This window comes from Maniola jurtina, chromosome 1, assembly GCF_905333055.1.
Source record: "Maniola jurtina chromosome 1, ilManJurt1.1, whole genome shotgun sequence".
Lineage (NCBI taxonomy): Eukaryota > Metazoa > Arthropoda > Insecta > Lepidoptera > Nymphalidae > Maniola > Maniola jurtina.
In genome coordinates this window covers 16,586,845-16,604,037 of record NC_060029.1, presented here as the reverse complement: position 1 = coordinate 16,604,037, position 17,193 = coordinate 16,586,845, and the positions used below count along the sequence as shown (strand labels likewise).

Below are 17,193 nucleotides of genomic sequence, written 5' to 3'. Positions count from 1 at the left end.
CAATCAGATTCATAATAGAATTTTCGTAGGTTTTAACACTTCCTAGTCTTGTTTTTATTACTTTTTACTAGACTTGCAACGAATATTCGGTTACTATTCGGTATTCGGCCTATTCGGCTGCTTTTATTATATTCGGCCGAATACCGAATATCTACATATTATTCGGCCGAATACCGAATACTTAAATAATATAATATTTTGTCGTAGAGAAATAATTGGTAAAATGAAAAATTAAAATCGATTGATTACGTATATATCCATATTTTCATTTCTGTTATATTAATTTAAGTAGTCATTGGTGCATAACACAGGTACATAATCATCTTCTGAATTGGAAAAATGGAGGATTCTATGTATTTGAATTATTGTGGTAATCAAAATTTAGAAGGGTAAGGTTCTCATTCAGAGGCGGTCTTAGCCATTGCGAGGCTCCGGGCGGCAGGTCTTGCGAGGCCCTAGTTTGTTCTTCGTGAAAAGTATGTGATGCGAAAGTAGGTCTGTTTGTTTGTTTAGGTATTTTTCATGTTTGAGGAGAAATGCTAAAGTTATACAAATAAATAGAGTTTTAAAATATTTTACATTAAAAGATTACAAAATTAACAAATACAGAGATGATAAATTTTAAAATTGATATAAGTGGCTTTTCCTAAGACTAAAATCTTTAATTAAAGCGCAATAATCTAACGAATGATAAGACGAAAGATCCACGTAGATTTACCTGCTTTCTTTTGATACCTCGTTTCCTTTTTGAACTACCTGACTCAATTTTTCTGCCGGCATCACGATCACGCGAACTCATTTCGTGAATCTTGTTTTGTTTCGCACAAACAGTCAGAAATAATTTTTAAGTATCACACAGTTTTTTTTACTTTTACCTTATTCAATACTTCAAATACTTTAATTTACACATTTCCAGCTCACTCAATACTAGAACGTAATCTTGGATACTTAGAATAAAACTGTAACTGGACGATTTCTGTACATTTGATATATTTTGAAAATTATTATTATCGATATAGATCCCAAAACAATTTTCTTTAGAGTTTTTGTCTGTCTGTCTATCTGTCTGTACGCGCATCATGCGAAAACTACTCAACGGATTTAAATGAAAGGTGCACTGAAAGTGCTCCGGGTTAATATATAGGGTAGTTTTCATTCCAAAAAAATTAAGGATTCTTCGAGATACAGGATCAAACTTTTTATCGATTTTACTCAATAACTCCGTCAAATTTAAACCGATTTTCACAATTCTTTTGTTTACAAAGGTATAGTACTGTCAGGTTGGTACCATGTAAAGTTGGTGAAGATCTGTTGAACAGTTTCGGAAATAGAGGCTGGAACTCCTCAACGGGTAACAGCATAACGATCGCGATCAGTATAATAGCTTAGTAGAAAGTAGACTCTTAGTCATAACTAGTTGACCCGCCCCGGCTTCGCACGGGGAGTCTACCTGTTCCATAATACCACCCATATTTTGTCTATGGAATAGATAGGCTCCCTGTGCGAAGCTGGGGCCGGTCAACTAGTATTCAATAAAATTGAAAGATTTGTAGCGAGCGCAACTTTTTTGTTTAATACAGATAAAAAAGAGAAATATAAACGAGCTCAGCCATAACAAAATTTTATGTTTCAAAGCACCTCACTCTACTTTACTCATGTTTTTTATCCCGGAAAGACAAAGAGTTCCTAGGGGGATTTTCAAAAACTTACCATGTGGATTAAGTTCCGGGTATCAAATAATATACAATAAAAGCGCGAGCGAAGCGAGCGCGAAATTTTTGATATATTATTTACAAAAAAAAACCATATTAATATAAGCCAAAGTCCTTTTCAGGGCCCATCTTCTTAGCTAAAATTTGGTATAATTCAGAGATAGGTTGCGCACAGATACTTTATCCCGAGTTTCCACGACGTTTTTTAAAACCCGAATCGATGGGAACGAAGTTTCGGGCATCAATTAATACAATACAAAAGCGCGAGCGAAGCGAGCGCAAAATTTTCGATATATTTAAATAAGAGAAAGTTAAATTCGAGCCTTCAGGTCCAAAATGTTGAATTTCTAAAATGTTGAATTCTTATAATGTTGAATTTGTTGTGTGAATGTTGAAATATTTGATTTATCGTGCAAAATATCAGAAAAAAATACCCGAGTATGGAACCCTCGCCTCGGTGCGCGAGTCCGACTCACAATTGGCCGGTTTTTTTTTTGTGAATTACGTATAAGCATATGCGAATTAAAAGCTTACTTTTAAGATTCAACATTTAATTTTGGGAATTCAAATTCAACATTTTGCGAATCCAACATTTTGGGATTTAACATTTAGCAACTCCGAAATTCAACATTTTGCAAATTCAACATTTTACGAATTCAACATTTTAAGCCTGAAGGAATTCGAGAATTAGTCTATTTTAAGCTTTCTTTGTCTGGGAGTTTGAACCCCCAAAACCTTACCAGTAACAATTTTGTAACTCATACTACAAGCAAAATAATTCTAAGGTGACAAGAACTGACGAACGAAATAAAATACGGGGATTGCCCGAGCGATGAATTAGTTAACTAACTTTATTTTAATTTACCGCTATTTAATAATCTTAATAAGTAATTAAAGAGCAGAATCAAAAGTTTTAATTAAAAAATATGTTTAAAAAATGTATATTTTTTATAATTTGCTTGGGTTGTTGCGCGAGGCCCCTGCAAGAGCGAGGCCCCGGGCGATTGCCCCGTTCGCCACCCCCTAAGACCGCCACTGTTCTCATTTCTTTTATAATCATTTATTAAGTAGTCATTGGTACATAAAACAGGTACATAATTTAATCATTTTCTGTATTAAACAAGTTAAGAATTTTTCTATCCATTTGAATTATTTTCATAATCTAAAGGGGTTTGGGTAAAATTGGTGCCTTTTTTTAGGATTGCGGCCACTGATAAAACTGGTATTTTATAACAGAGCAGCAAAAAACAAACAAAAAATGTTATATAATACATTTGGCTAAATCACATCGGGGCTGAGATATTCCATCTTCAATATGTTTAATTCCATTGATTACACCCAATGTCTTTTTGTAATTGTTCGCATTAAAAGTAGTAAAAAATGCTTTTTTTTAACTCACAAGCAATGCCCACACCAAAATGCATCATCATCATCATCATTATCAACCGATAAACGCCCACTGCTGGACATTGGTCTCTTGTTAGGACTTCCACGCGCCACGGTTTAGCGCCACCCGAATCCAGAGGCTCCCTATGACTTGTTTGATGTCGTCTGTACACTTAGTGGCGGGGTTGAGGGGGGAGAGAGGGTCTTCCGACGCCGGAGGTCGCATCTTGGGAAGTTGGGACCCCCACTTCAGCTTCACAACATGTTTAGCAAACTCTTTCTCCAGCCTTGATATACATAGCGCGATTGTTCGTCTTAGGTATACATACTTATCTACAATTTGCAGAGCTCTTAACAATTACTGGACGAGACAAGAGCATTGGACATGATTTTCGTCCTCCTCCCGTTTATTTTTAGACCATTCAGACGACCTCAGCAGAGAAATTCTGCTGAGGTCGTTAATGTCATTTTGTCAATGTCAAGCCTGTTCCAACCCAGAAGCTTAAAGACTTCTTCCAAAGAAGCGGAAAAGAGCTTCGGGAAGATTACTTCTCCCTGTTGCAATTGGATAAGCCTCGTAATCTGGTATACGAACTGATATAATGGTGGCCTATTCGTGCAAACACTTCAGCACTTGGATATATTAGTAGCCGATCGGACATCTCTGTGGCAACCTCAATACAGCCTTAGTTTCCACTGAATCGAAGGCTTTCTCATAGTCCGCAAATGGTAAGCAAAGTGGTCGATTATGATCTTCAGTCTTCTGTATAACCTTTTCTTACATAGGAAAATCCTCATGGATAATACTGCGCTTGGAGAGGTAAGAGTGGTTATTTCGGACGCTTATCGACTAAAACCCCACGGTTTTCCATCTCGTCCGTTGTTGCTGGGCAAAGGGAAAGGAATTTATTCAACTGCAACCTAGCTAACGGCACCCGCCAAAGCAGGCCTCTCTCTGGGACTAAAAGGGATCCCTAACGCACAGTTTAAGGCTCGCCGGGAACAAAGGCTTGCCTTCCAACTCAAGGACATACTCTTCCACGAGTAACAAACTCTCCGTGCCTATTACCTAGAGATCTTATTCAAGCGACGGTCATGCACAGCTTGCCTGCGCCCGATTCTCCTGCGGTGCATGGGATGAGAGTTTTTGGCTTCCACTCTCAACCTCTCTACTGCCTCCTTCTGTGTCATTACTTCCGCGCTGTAGGAGACCATCGGTTTTCAAGCCCTCTCACTGTCCACCATGGATTTGGCCACGACGTCTTGCCCCATAATTTCCACCAGCGATTGGCGCGGCTCCGCTTACGCCGGGCACTTAGACAGCGTATACTGTGCCGTGTCTGAAGCACTACCACGATGGTGACAATCCTCTCTGGGCTCTCTTCACACCACCTTGCCCAGGTATTTCCCAAAGCACCCAAACCTCGTAAGAACCTGTACAAGGTGAAACGTGAGTGGTCCGTGCTTCCTCTTCATCCACTCCTCGAGGGTAGAACGGATAGCCTCAATAGTCTTGTGACCGGCTGTGGGTGACTCGAGCCACCTCTGCCAATGGAAAAGGAACTCGATCTGCACTAATAGCTGCGACCCATCTACTTCCGTCGCACGGGTGTTCCACCAGTCAACGGGCATCCACCCTACTCTGGTACACACAAGCCAGAGTCATAGCGTCCAGTTCCCATGGTGGGGTCCCAGCCAAAACACAGGATGCCTCTAAGTTATGGTTCGATATCCTCTTACGGTATTCTGTATAACCTGCCGTTAGCCCGTAACGGTGTGGGTGTGATCTATGGTACTGAAGCCTATTCGGAATACGGCTTGTTCGGAAGGCTGGAAACCTACGAGCGAGACGATTCGTGATGACTTTCGAGAACAACTTATAGACATGGCTTAGCAGGGATATGGGTCTTTAATTCTTTAACAAGGTAGTATCTCCCTTTTTAAAGAACAGAACCACTACGCATCTGTGCCATGCCTCTGGCGTTATGCCCTCGTGGATGGCAGGACTATACAAGCGCTGGAAGACCTATGTAATGGTTTTCCATCTGTTTTCAGGAGTTCTGCTGTGATTCCATCATCACCTGGTGCCTTGTTGTTCTTGAGTTGCTTGAGAGCCATACTAATCTCATATAGGCTGACGTCCGGGACATCTTCGGTGTAGCGTCGAGTCAATTTGGCTCTGGGATCTCTAGCCAAATCTTCAACAGGCTTTTGTGTAGTGGTTTAGGACTGTCCATAGAACTTCTCCCAAAATACAAATGGAGGCGCATCGCGTTTATAACTCAGCCAATCACAGCGCAGGGTTCGTCTACCTACGGTCAGTGAACGGTGGGCAAATGCTCGAAGTTTTAAGTCCCGAATTCAGCCCCATCATTCCTTGAGAATAATGTACTTTGTTTAGGTATATAACCTGGAGATCATAGGGACTACATACTCTCATCATCATCATCATCATTATCAACCAATAGAGGTCACTGCTTCATATAAGTTTCTTGTAGGGACTTCCACACGTTACGGGCTTGCGCCAACCGAAGCCAGTGGCTCCCTGTGGCTCGTTTGATGTCGTTTGTCCATCAAGTGGGGGTTTTTTTAGCTCAAAATAAGGTCATTTTATCTTTATACATCCTATGCATTGTCATATCTACATATTTAAAGATATTATTCAGTTAGAAAGTGCATTTGACATCTGGTTTCATGCTTCAAGTTTAATTTTTCAAATTCAAATATCTCAGCCCCGATGTCACTTAGAGCAACTTTATTTACTATCATTACAATGTTTAAAGTAGCACTATAAAATAACACAAATACCATCAGTGGCCACAACAAAAAAAAAAGGCACCACTGCTCCATACAAAGTTACCCAAACCCCTTTAGAAGGGGAAGGTTATGGTGCAGAAAGACTAACTTTTCTGCATTTTTAGGAAGTAGTTAACTTCTTTTTTTCTCGTAGACCATCCCAACTTCAGAGCGATGAGTATGCTAGAACAAAACAAAGGAGCGCGAAACAAACACGTCTGTACAAGTTTTTGGCGCTAAAATCCGGCCGAATACTTTTGCCGAATATTCGGCTATTCGGTCAGGGGCCTCGCCGAATATTCGGTATTCGGTATACTGCCGAATATACTATTCGTTGCAAGTCTACTTTTTACCCAACTACACCAGAAGGATAGTTGTTTACAGGCTATTTAGTTAAATACGATTTTTTTATCCTGAAATATGAATGTACGTATACCTGTCTATCTGTCTGCTAGATTTTTACGACCCATCTGTTCATCTACTTTTGACGAAAGTTGGTACCGAGATTGCTTGTCACAGGGAATGACATAGGCATTTATTGTCCCGGAAAATCAAAGAGTTCCCTCAGAATTCTTTAAAAACCTGAAGACACCTAGACGTAGTCGCGTACATCAGCTAGTTTAAAGTAAAAACTGCCGACGTGGTATGACGCAACGACGGCCATGATGGCGTTTCGCGAAACAATGACGCGCACTAACGATCCATCAAACGATTGTGACGATCCAACAGCGCGCGTCGATCATTCCGGACGTTTTGAAAGAGGCGCGAATTAAAAGTTCTCTGCAAAAAATGCTCAAAAATATGTCGCTGAAAATCTCTACCATCGAAACTTCAGTGAGAATTTTTTGTAGGCTTTTGCACTTCGAGTCTAATGTTTTTAACCAACCACGCCAGAAGAACTTTTAGTTATAACATTTTTTTAAAGTATTCTCTGTAGGCTCTGGCTTGACCTCGATCACACCTGATGGGAAGTGATGGTACCTAACATTATATTCATGTGTAGCTGTAGGTTCTTTTACACATTGCACCACTTTGTTAGTTATCGGAGTAAATGGACGACTTTTGTTCGGTCTACCGTCTGTCTTCTCATGTTTTTATGCAATTTTTCTTCTTAAATCCTGTTTTTTGTTTCATTTCAGAACATGGATGTAAAGAGTTCAGATGTAAGCAGCGTGAGTTCTGCGTGAGTGCGGACCTGACGTGCGATGGCGTGGACCATTGCGCCGATGGATCTGACGAGGACACCGCCGCCCTCTGCCCTGGTGAGTTCCTCTCAGAACATAGTGCAAAGAGTTCAGGTGTAAGCACCGTGGTCTCTGGCTTTTCTCCCGGCATTTTCTTCTCATCCAGGCAACAACAGCGTATACATGTTGTTGATACAAAGAAATAAAGGACCAGATAAAGAACAGCAAAGATAGAGGAATATTGGAGTGAATGCTGTTGTAAAAAAAAGGAAATAATATGAAGATTTGAAAAATACAGCTATACTTATGCATCGACGAAACGTTGATATATTCTTCTGAGTTGTGTGGAAGTTCTCCATAATATTTTCGAAGCCGTGGCATGTCTACCTATTCGCACTGGGCTAGCGTGGTGGACTATGGTGTAAGCCCTTCCCATTCTGAGAGGAGACTCGTACTCAGTAGTGGGCTGACAATCATCATCACGATCAACCCACCAGTGGGCTCGCTAGTGGGTTGATCATGATGATGATGGTTTTCAAATATGCCATGGTTCTGTTTCCAGAGAGCGGAGGCAGCGGCGGCAACAGCACCTGGATAGCGATAGTCGTGGGCGCAGCGGCGCTGCTGGCGCTGGTTGTGCTGCTGACGCTGTGCTGCTACTGCAGAAGCAGAGCGCCCACCAGGCGCACGCATCTACATTGTAAGTCATTTCTATAATCTAGAAGTCCAAATAAACTGAGGGTTATGTTATTAGACCGTGCGCTACTAGTAAGGTTGAAACAGCTAGGCTGGACGTAGCGCATACGAATTGAAAACCGACTGAAAGAAAGTTACACTCATGTCTAGGCCTGCTGCTTTGGGAAAGGCTAAGGGTTCCTATTTTTTAACCAATTTATTCCCATCATCCGATTTGGCCCCAAAAGTCGATGTACTTTCAGGATGTCTGTCGTTTTTCTAGTTTCTGTAAGCACTAGAACTCGAAACTTTCGGGACGCGACCCATTGGGTCAAAAGCTCTTTTCAACATTCAAATTATTGTCCCTTTTGTATAAACATAGGTAGTTTATAAAACTACAGCATATTAGGTGAGAGACAATATTATGTTCTGCAATAATGTTGTGTCGTGTTGCAGTGCAACAGATGGCGAGCAGCAACGGCGCGGGCGGCGGCGGCAAGCAAGGCAACCCCGCCGCCTCGCCCGCCACACGGCTGCCGGGAAACTGGGCGCACCCTGCGGGCCCGCGCGGGTACGTACTTACTGACAGATGCTGTCAGTTGTGTCGTGTTGCAGTGCGACAAATGGCAAGCAGCAACGGCGCGGACGGCGGCTAAATACTGAAAACAACAATTCATAAAGTAGTTTGTAAGCTGTGACCAAAACAAATGAACATTTTTTGAGGGTTTCTTTCACGGTTTGTTGCGATGTCTAAGCTCGGAAATGAAATATTTCTTATACCCAAAATAATAATTACTTATGTTATGCATAAATTATGTACGAACCTCTAAAAGGGCAGGACCCGACTCCCGTTTCGGTTATTTTTATGCGTAATTATTTATGCCATATAAAATAATTTTCCTTGTGCGCAGGTACAGGGCGGCGCGCCCGGGCCGCCTGCGGGCGCGGGCGCAGCGCTGAGCGGCGCCCCGCACAAGGACGAGTGGTTCGTCTGAGGCGGCCCGGTCGGGCCCGCAGGGCGGGGGCGCCGTACCGGCCCCCTACCGCTCCCAACTACACCTACCACTAACACTGCTCTTAGCATGAGATGTATAATCTTGTGCTAAGGCGGCAGCACAGCCGGCAACACTTTCTGCAGACCTCCCATATTACGTGACGTCACGCGACTAGCACTGGAAGACTAATGTGTCAAGATAGAGGCTCTTTAGGGGCCCATCCAGATGTCATACACAACCTTAACGCATTAATATAGCATTATGGTTGTACAAGACACAATCATGTCGTCTGAATGGTCCCCAAGAAGCCCCTACCTTGACTATGTATTCCAGTGTCAGCTGACGCTGTTAAATGAAATCGTAGTATTCACTATCAACAACACACCTTACGTGAGGAGTTTTCAGGTGTTTATAATGTCTCTCTGGCTTAGTAATAATTTCAGTGTACAGTTAATTAATTACATAGGCAGTGAGAAAAAAGCCTTCAAACACTTTAAACTTTGACCTGACTTGGACTTGTTCGTCGGATATTCGGTGTAATATTTTAAACTTTTATCAGATCATACAAAATACTACGATTAGGTTTGACTTAACACATGTGGCGACGGGTGTGACGTAACGTGAGATAGCGTCATATGAGTGTGTCCGGCCCTTAACACACGACACAAATAGTCGAAGAGCTGGTGACTATATTACGTGCTGTGTGATTTCATCGCTCTTAATACGAGTATTTTAATTATAAGAATAGGACGCGAATACGTGATCATCGCAAATTCATACGAATTTCGTTCGAACGAAACCGCGATCAAACAAATTGATGTCGAATAGGTGTCCTCTATACAACAACAAAATGTTTGACCGCGCAAAAATGCTGTTCGAACGATTGTTGTCAAATAAAAAAAAAAGAATAATAAGAACGACAATTTTGAGATAATGTAGGTCGATGAAATTATAACAGTAACGTATTATGACCAGGTACTTGATTAGGGGCCTATTTCACAATCACCAGATAAACTTTATCTAACGGATAAATTTGACATTTTGACAGATTCCCAGTACAAAAACTGTCAAAACATTAAATTTATTTGGTAGATAAAGTTTATCTGGAGATTGTGAAACAGGCCCTAAGGCTGAGATCTATAAAGCGTACCTACTTTGACTTTGCTCAAGTTTATGACTGAGTTAAAAAGGGACAGATTTATTTTTCAACATAAATCTGTCTCGTTTTAAATCTGTCTTAAGTCCGAGTGAAGTCAAAGTGTGCTTTATAGAGCTCAGTTAAATACCTCACTGCCACTACCGTTCCACCACTACACTCCGACCTTTCGACTGATGCTGTATAATCATGAACATTGGCATCAAACTAGAGGGTTCTGATTCTTTGTGATATTAAAAACGTAACTATGTGTGAAGTCCATTTTGAGACGTCAAACTTTGAAAAAATATTAATGTACCTATCTATAAGATCTGATAAGATGTAAGTCAAATATTTTTAGTGTGTTACGATTTCAATGACATAACGAATAAGCTCTCAGAACATTTTGTACAGTTGTTGTGACTCCAATGTTCATTGAAATCATGTTGACATAAGGCTGTTTTACACCGGTACTATGTGACAAGGCACAAATAGAAATATGAATTTTGCTGCCTTTGTGCATGCGACAATACGTTATGCCGCGACAATATCGTCATGTAAAATTAAAATACTACAGTGCGATTCTTGCTATGTTTTAAATTATTATTGTAGCATGTGGTCGTCGGGCATGCTTCATCGTCACTTTGTATTTTCCTGGCGTAAAACAGCCTTTAGCGTTATTGATGTTTTAAGTCAAAATTTGCTAGGTAGATTGATGCGTGGTGAATTTACAATAATATAAGCTTTGAAAGTAAAGAAGTTATGAAGAATGAAGGTAAAGATTTGTTAGACGGTGTGATACTCAAAGAATTACATATCAGTGTTTAAGCTGGATATTAATCGACAGATAATTTTGACTTAGAAAACTTTAAACCGGTCATACTATTACAATGAGAATATTATCTACTTCAATAAAACAATAATTCAGAATGTTAAGATTAAAATTAAGGTCGTGAGCATTGTTTAAGCAACTAAGCAGTCCACGTTACTGTCTCTCGAGCTATAATGTACAATAATGTTTGGTCTTTGGGATCACCCAAACTATGCCTGTTAATCGCATGTTTGAAATATTATAGGTAGTGATAATGGTGAGTGTATAATGTATAATACTCTTACTTATATTATTTATAGGCTGACAACTCGTGGCAAATTTAAGGGGGGTGCTTGATAAAGCTAAAGTTTGAAAATTGAGAAATAATATTTTTATATCTTGTAGGCCAGTCTGTGGTATTTATGAACCAACCGGTACCAATCCAGACAGCAGATTCAAATGAGAAGAGCCGACAAGAAATTCAGTAATTACTTCTTTTCAAAACACTAAACGTTACCATGTTTAGTTATATTATTAAGGTAACGACTTGTCACATATATTGTGGGTAGCTGGATGTGAATGGTTGCTTCCATGTAATTTTGTCTTTGAGGAATTCATTAAAAATTAATAACCTGGACTTAACAAGTGTATTTGTAATTTGTACGCATCGTTTAAAGTGTAATAGTTAACAGGATGGTTTCCCCATTCTTCTTAAGCAGAATATAATAAGGCTTACCAACCTAACCAACCAGCTACATTTTTGTTTCCATACTCAAGTATTGCCAATACAAACTTAAAGCTTTTATGAAGCACCTCCTGAAAATTTACCATTTGCTCTGCAGCTATTAGATCAGTCTAAAGAACGGAACCTTCACATATCTGTCGGAAACATTTAACTTTAAAGAGTAAGTCATCGGTTCTGCCGCGAGTGTTCCTTTTAAACTATCGTGTTTAACTTATAAGTTAAAATCTACGTGGAGCTGCATTTCTAAGATACTATTTTGACTTGTGGTCGAACCGTATAGAGAGGAGAGTCAGTTTTTATTATTATAATCGAGGTTTAAGATGGCAGTTTCTGTCGCGCCGCGCCCGTAAGGTGTCGTCTGCGTGTTTTGCTCGTGGATGTTACGGTTAGTACGCGTGACGCGTGTTACGCGTAACAAAAGTTTAGAACGCGTAACACGTAGCTTCGTCTACGAATTGTAACATGGACATGATCTTTCTTACTCAAGTTTGAATGTACGCGTTTCGGTAGACCTAAGTATATTTATGCGAGTGATAGTTTAACAGAAGTTCTATCCAATGAAATTGTATAATCATCTAGTGATGTAATTGTATCCAGTTTGTAATGTTATTTGTATACGTTCATTGGATAGCGAGTAGCGTGTGTAGCTAATTATACAGTACCAAAAAATATTAATAAAATCTATCTCCATAAACAAAATTATATTATTAATAATGATCTATATGATATTATGTATGGATACTTTATTTATAATTTTTTTATCACTGCTGTTAATGTTTGATAAAAATTAATAAAATAATTCTAAGTAATAGAATTACATTTAAACTTTTGTAACTAAAGTTATCATCATGTCATTCACTGTACTGCAAATATTGTAGATCATATCACATGTGACGAATGTACCTATTTGTTTCGAACTGTAGTCGGACCATGCTATGCATATGCTGTTATGTAGTGAACAAAATAAAGATGTATTATTATTTATGACTAAGTTGTCGCAATAAATTTAACAATAAATTTTATAGTGATATACATATCTCATTGTGAAGCTGATGTTCAATGTATATTTGGATCACTCTTTTTATAATAAATAAGATAAAATTGTAGGAGTATAATAATTACGGTTAATAAGCGATATTTCCGATAAACACCTAACCGTGCAGGCGTCACTCACTTCTGCTGTACCATGACGTTAAATTCACATTGAAAAATACCTACAGAGTAATTTCTAATAATGCAAGTTTTTGGATGATTTATGGGTAATGTGCAGTATGCAGGCCGTAACATGGACGGACAATTGCCAAAGTCAACCAATGCCTACCAAGTCAGCCAATACGTCGTTTAACATTGATGTATCATCGATGAGCCTTGGTCTTTCTAACAACAATATTTCATGTTTTATGGATATTACGCATTTTACCTTTACACCACGCCTCAGGCCTTAAATTAAAAGACTATACGTAGCCTGAACTTAGTATAATCATCCCTTAAGTTTCAATATAGTCATGGTACAGCAGTTTCACATATCCTTGACCACTGTTGTCGGTGACAGCGCGACGCGACAGAGCAGTCGCTATAAGCGTTGCAGGGCACGCACATATCATGCAGCTCGGCGGTGTTACGCGAGCCTTGCGGTGCGAGCCGAGCGCTTTGCGGTGCGGTGTGACCTCGACCTTATATTCTATCTTCCATAAACATTGCATTGTTTTACGTTTTGATATCTAATAGAAATTAACTAATAAATATAATTTTTAATGCAGTACTAAATGCTGTTTAGTAAAATAAATATAACAAAGCTATTATATTGATTATATTTTTATTTTTGGATGGTTTACTAATATAATTGGGATAAAGGGTTGGCAAATTAAAACCAAGTGGTCACCAAACTGTCGCAAAATCTTTAAAAACAAACGAGATTGCACAGCTTTGCCCGTACCATTTTGAACTGTGTACATAATTTTCAGAACATTTGTCACTGATGTTTATGAAGACTTTAATTTCTGAAATTTTTTAATAATTAAATTTATTGAGCTCTAATTGAAATCCAACCCGATATTGTAGCTAATTTTGTTGTGTACCATCTAAAAAAAACGAAAACTAAATTAAACTAAAATGGAACATCTTAATGTATTGATATCCCTTTCATAATGCTCCGTGCAGAAAAGGATAGCACTAAATTTAGACTTGTTTAGAGACTGTGCTATTGAATTAGCCAAAGGGCCTATGAAGTGCAGAAAAGATAGAATAAATCAAATACCGCACCGCACCGCCAACCGCAAATTGAGCAGTCTATCCGAACGTATTCTATGTAATAATTACTTATGTAATACTTAATTTTAGCGAAGATTTTTTTAGGTGAATTTTTACTCGTTTAGTCGAAGGCGCGCCACGCCGCGTGCCGTGGGTGTCCAGATTTTGGTGTTAACGATAAACGCAATGTAAATTTATCGATATGACATTAAACATTTTTGGCTTATTGTTCGTATGTTATTGACTTGTTATTAACATCCCAAATATCCCTGTAAACATTTTGTTGAGCTTTCTTCGACCAGCTCTTGGACTATTTTATTTTTAGCCGTTCACTAGGAGGTACTTTTTTTAACGGAAAATTGCTATTATGAACTCCGCAATCATAAGTAAATAAATAAAAAGCGATATGAATCGGGCAGGTGTGAAAGGAAAATAAGTTAGAATTTCAAATAATAACGTAAGTCATAAATATTGCTAGTAATTTTAATCAGGAGATTTTGAAAATTACTTATTTTACTGTAGGATAAGATGATTATTATTATTCGTACTGCAAAAAATGAAGTAATTCCGATCTTTCAAAAATGATAATACAAAGAAAACGTACCAGTAATAAACGATGTTACAATAAAACAATCAACGTTTAGGTACACGGTACATATAAACCTGTGATTTAAACTTTCATTACAACACCATCTAGCGAAAAGCTCAAGAACTACGTAGTACAAACACGTAAGCAAAGCTCTCTCTCCCAACGCTCGAAGCTTTCAGTAGTTTCAAATAGTACCAGTAGAGCTCGAGTTTAATAATAATTAAACTTTCTTTTATTTAAGTTAAATGATTGTGTTACCAAGAACTTACAACTTTATAAAGTTTTAATGAAAATTTTCAATTTATTTCAGTGAGAATTCCTTGAGAATTGATTTATTTTTTATTTAATATCAATGCCTCGAGCTTTGGAACGAAAGCTCGTTTGCCGGTAGAGCTTGCATCTCAAGCTTTAAAGTTTTTATTTTAGTCAGTTTCATCCCGTTCTCTGTAGAGAGAGTCGCGTTGCTTGCTGTAACTATTTCGATATTTCGTTGCGATCTCTAACTCGCGAAGCTTTTGTATAAACTTTTGCGTTTGTGTGACATTTTTCGAATTAACTTAGTTCATGTGTTAAAATTTTAAATATTTTACCGATTTTCAAGTGTAAATTTAGTCAGGTATCCCAATAAGACTGTTAACTCTATAATTATTTATTATCATATCTTAGTGCACATACTGTGTTAGTTTATAAAATACGGAGGTTTTCTATCATAACCTTTTCGTTAAATTCAAAGTTGTTTCTATGTAAAAAAATCTTAAAAACTTAGATAGTTTTAGCTTTGTTTTATAATACATAGCATACCTATGTACCTAAAGACCCAGAGTTAATTATTATTTTAACTTTAAAAAACCCAGCCAAGTGCGAGTTGGACTCACGCACCAAGAGTTCTATATATTTTTTTTTTTTAGCTCCGAAGTTACTACTTAGGCTTGATATACATAATTCATAATTATAACAACTTGATCACGCACTCCTGCGAAATAGTCTCGACAGACAGACAGACGAACAGACGGATAACGAAGTGATCCTAAAAGGGTTCCTTTTTTGTATTAAGTTACGGAACCCTTAAATATTACGTTGGTTTAACATAGTCTAAGAGCAGACGTATTAAAATGCAGTGACTTAGCACACACTTAGTTTTTGGGCGTAAACATCAGCTAGGTATAGTGGTGAAAAGTGGTGTGATGGTGTAGAATGTGGTGGCGTGCGGCGGTGCTGGCGCTGCTGGTGGCAGCGGCGGCTGGTAAAGGGAAGAAGCATCGGCATCAGAAGCCAGGTAACTTTAATTCTATACCTTGTTGTTTGCTATTGTATAACAGTTGCAGGGAGTCTTTGGATAGCAGGTTGCAACTTGTAGTTAGTTGCAACAACATAGTTTGCGAAAGAGATAGATGTTGGGGTCCCAAGGAGCTAGAATGAAGACCTCGTGCCGGAAATCACAGCGTTGGAAGATCCCCCACTAAGACGGAAGACCACTTCAAACGAGTCGCAGGGAGCCGCTTGCTCCACCACACCACAAGAGAGCCATGTCCAGCTGTGGACGTCTATCGGTTGTTAATGATGGTGATGATGATGACCTTGCTCAGGGAGTCGAGCTAACATAGGACTCTCTTTCTTGCACAATTCTATACAAGTGAAAAGTTTATATAATATATTAATATTCTATGACTGTGAATTGTGATTGATCAGTGGAATTTTTTCGACATTTTGCAGGACATAAATAGAATTTACAGGTAAATTCCTTTCATACGATACACCACTTGGTATAGTTATGGTACTTTCAAAATTGAAAATACTAATTTGTTCATGAACACATTTTAATTTTTTTTTGATGTTACCACAAATTCACGGTATTCGGATTTTTTCCTTTACTTGTGCTATAAGACCTATGCCAAATTTCATGGTTCTAGGTAAACGGGAAGTCTAGTACTCTATAGGTTTTCTTGACAGACACGACAGACGGACAGACAGACAACTAAGTGATCCTATAAGGGTTCCTTTTTCCTTTTATTTATTTATTTATACAAAACAGGTTGTTACTAAAAATGGTCCAAACATAAAAACAAAAGATCCTAATCTAAGTGACAACCCCAAATAGGTGTACACAGCAATACTATACCTAAATAAAATATACACTACCAGAACTAACCCAGAATTTTTTAAAAATGAAGGCTTAATAGAAATTTTGAGGTACGGAACCCTAAAAAACGCTGCGGTTACTAGTCAGTCGCGGGCGCTTGCGCGAGGTCCCTAACTCCTATGTTCAACCTACGTCTATCCCGTAGCCCGGTCCGTAAGCGGCAATGTCTACATTACAAAGTAAACAGCATCTCGGTACACCATTAGTTTCCCAGAAGATGGGACGTGCCTGTGTCATACGAGCCCGCTTCCTGGTCCGTGTGTCCGTCACGCGCTCCATACAAACGTAGGTTTAGCTCTCATTTGTATACTAAACAATCAATTTTTTAATAATTCCCAAAAAAGCCTAAAACATATTATTAATTATTATTATTGTAAAACAGAAGTTTTGTGTGACAAGAATGAAAAATAAAGGACCGTTCGATCTCGAGTGACAAGATGATAACCGGATTGAGTCCTTTGCCTTGCCTAGCACATTATAGGCGTCACATAATCCATGCTCAGTGTCGAGCCACTTCACAACCCGTACTTCTACTAACTAACGGTCTGGGAAGGTTTTTGTATGTTGGGCTTGCGTGTGATAGGTACTTCGATCATGCCTGGTGGAAAACATAAATTATGAGGCAAGTAAAAAGTTAAAAGTAGGGATTGGACAGGCCAACTTTAAATCAATCTTTCGATACTTTATTTAATATTGATATGGATTAAAGGATCCAAAGGTTTTATTTTGATATCAATATCAAATGAAGGATTGACAGGTTCTAGTAAAAGCTTGG

At 38.7% G+C, this 17,193-nt stretch overlaps 1 protein-coding gene across 1 annotated transcript in view; it reads left to right on the top strand.

The window, feature by feature from the left end:
• LOC123864847 overlaps positions 1 to 13,915 on the top strand; it is a 100,330-nt gene extending 86,415 nt beyond the window's left edge. The window contains exons 4-7 of the mRNA XM_045905549.1: positions 7,034 to 7,156; positions 7,641 to 7,778; positions 8,210 to 8,324; positions 8,665 to 13,915. Coding sequence (XP_045761505.1) covers positions 7,034 to 7,156; positions 7,641 to 7,778; positions 8,210 to 8,324; positions 8,665 to 8,713 — 425 coding nt within the window. The 3' untranslated portion in view covers positions 8,714 to 13,915. The remainder of the gene's footprint in view (positions 1 to 7,033; positions 7,157 to 7,640; positions 7,779 to 8,209; positions 8,325 to 8,664) is intronic.
• Positions 13,916 to 17,193: the final 3,278 nt, after the last annotated feature.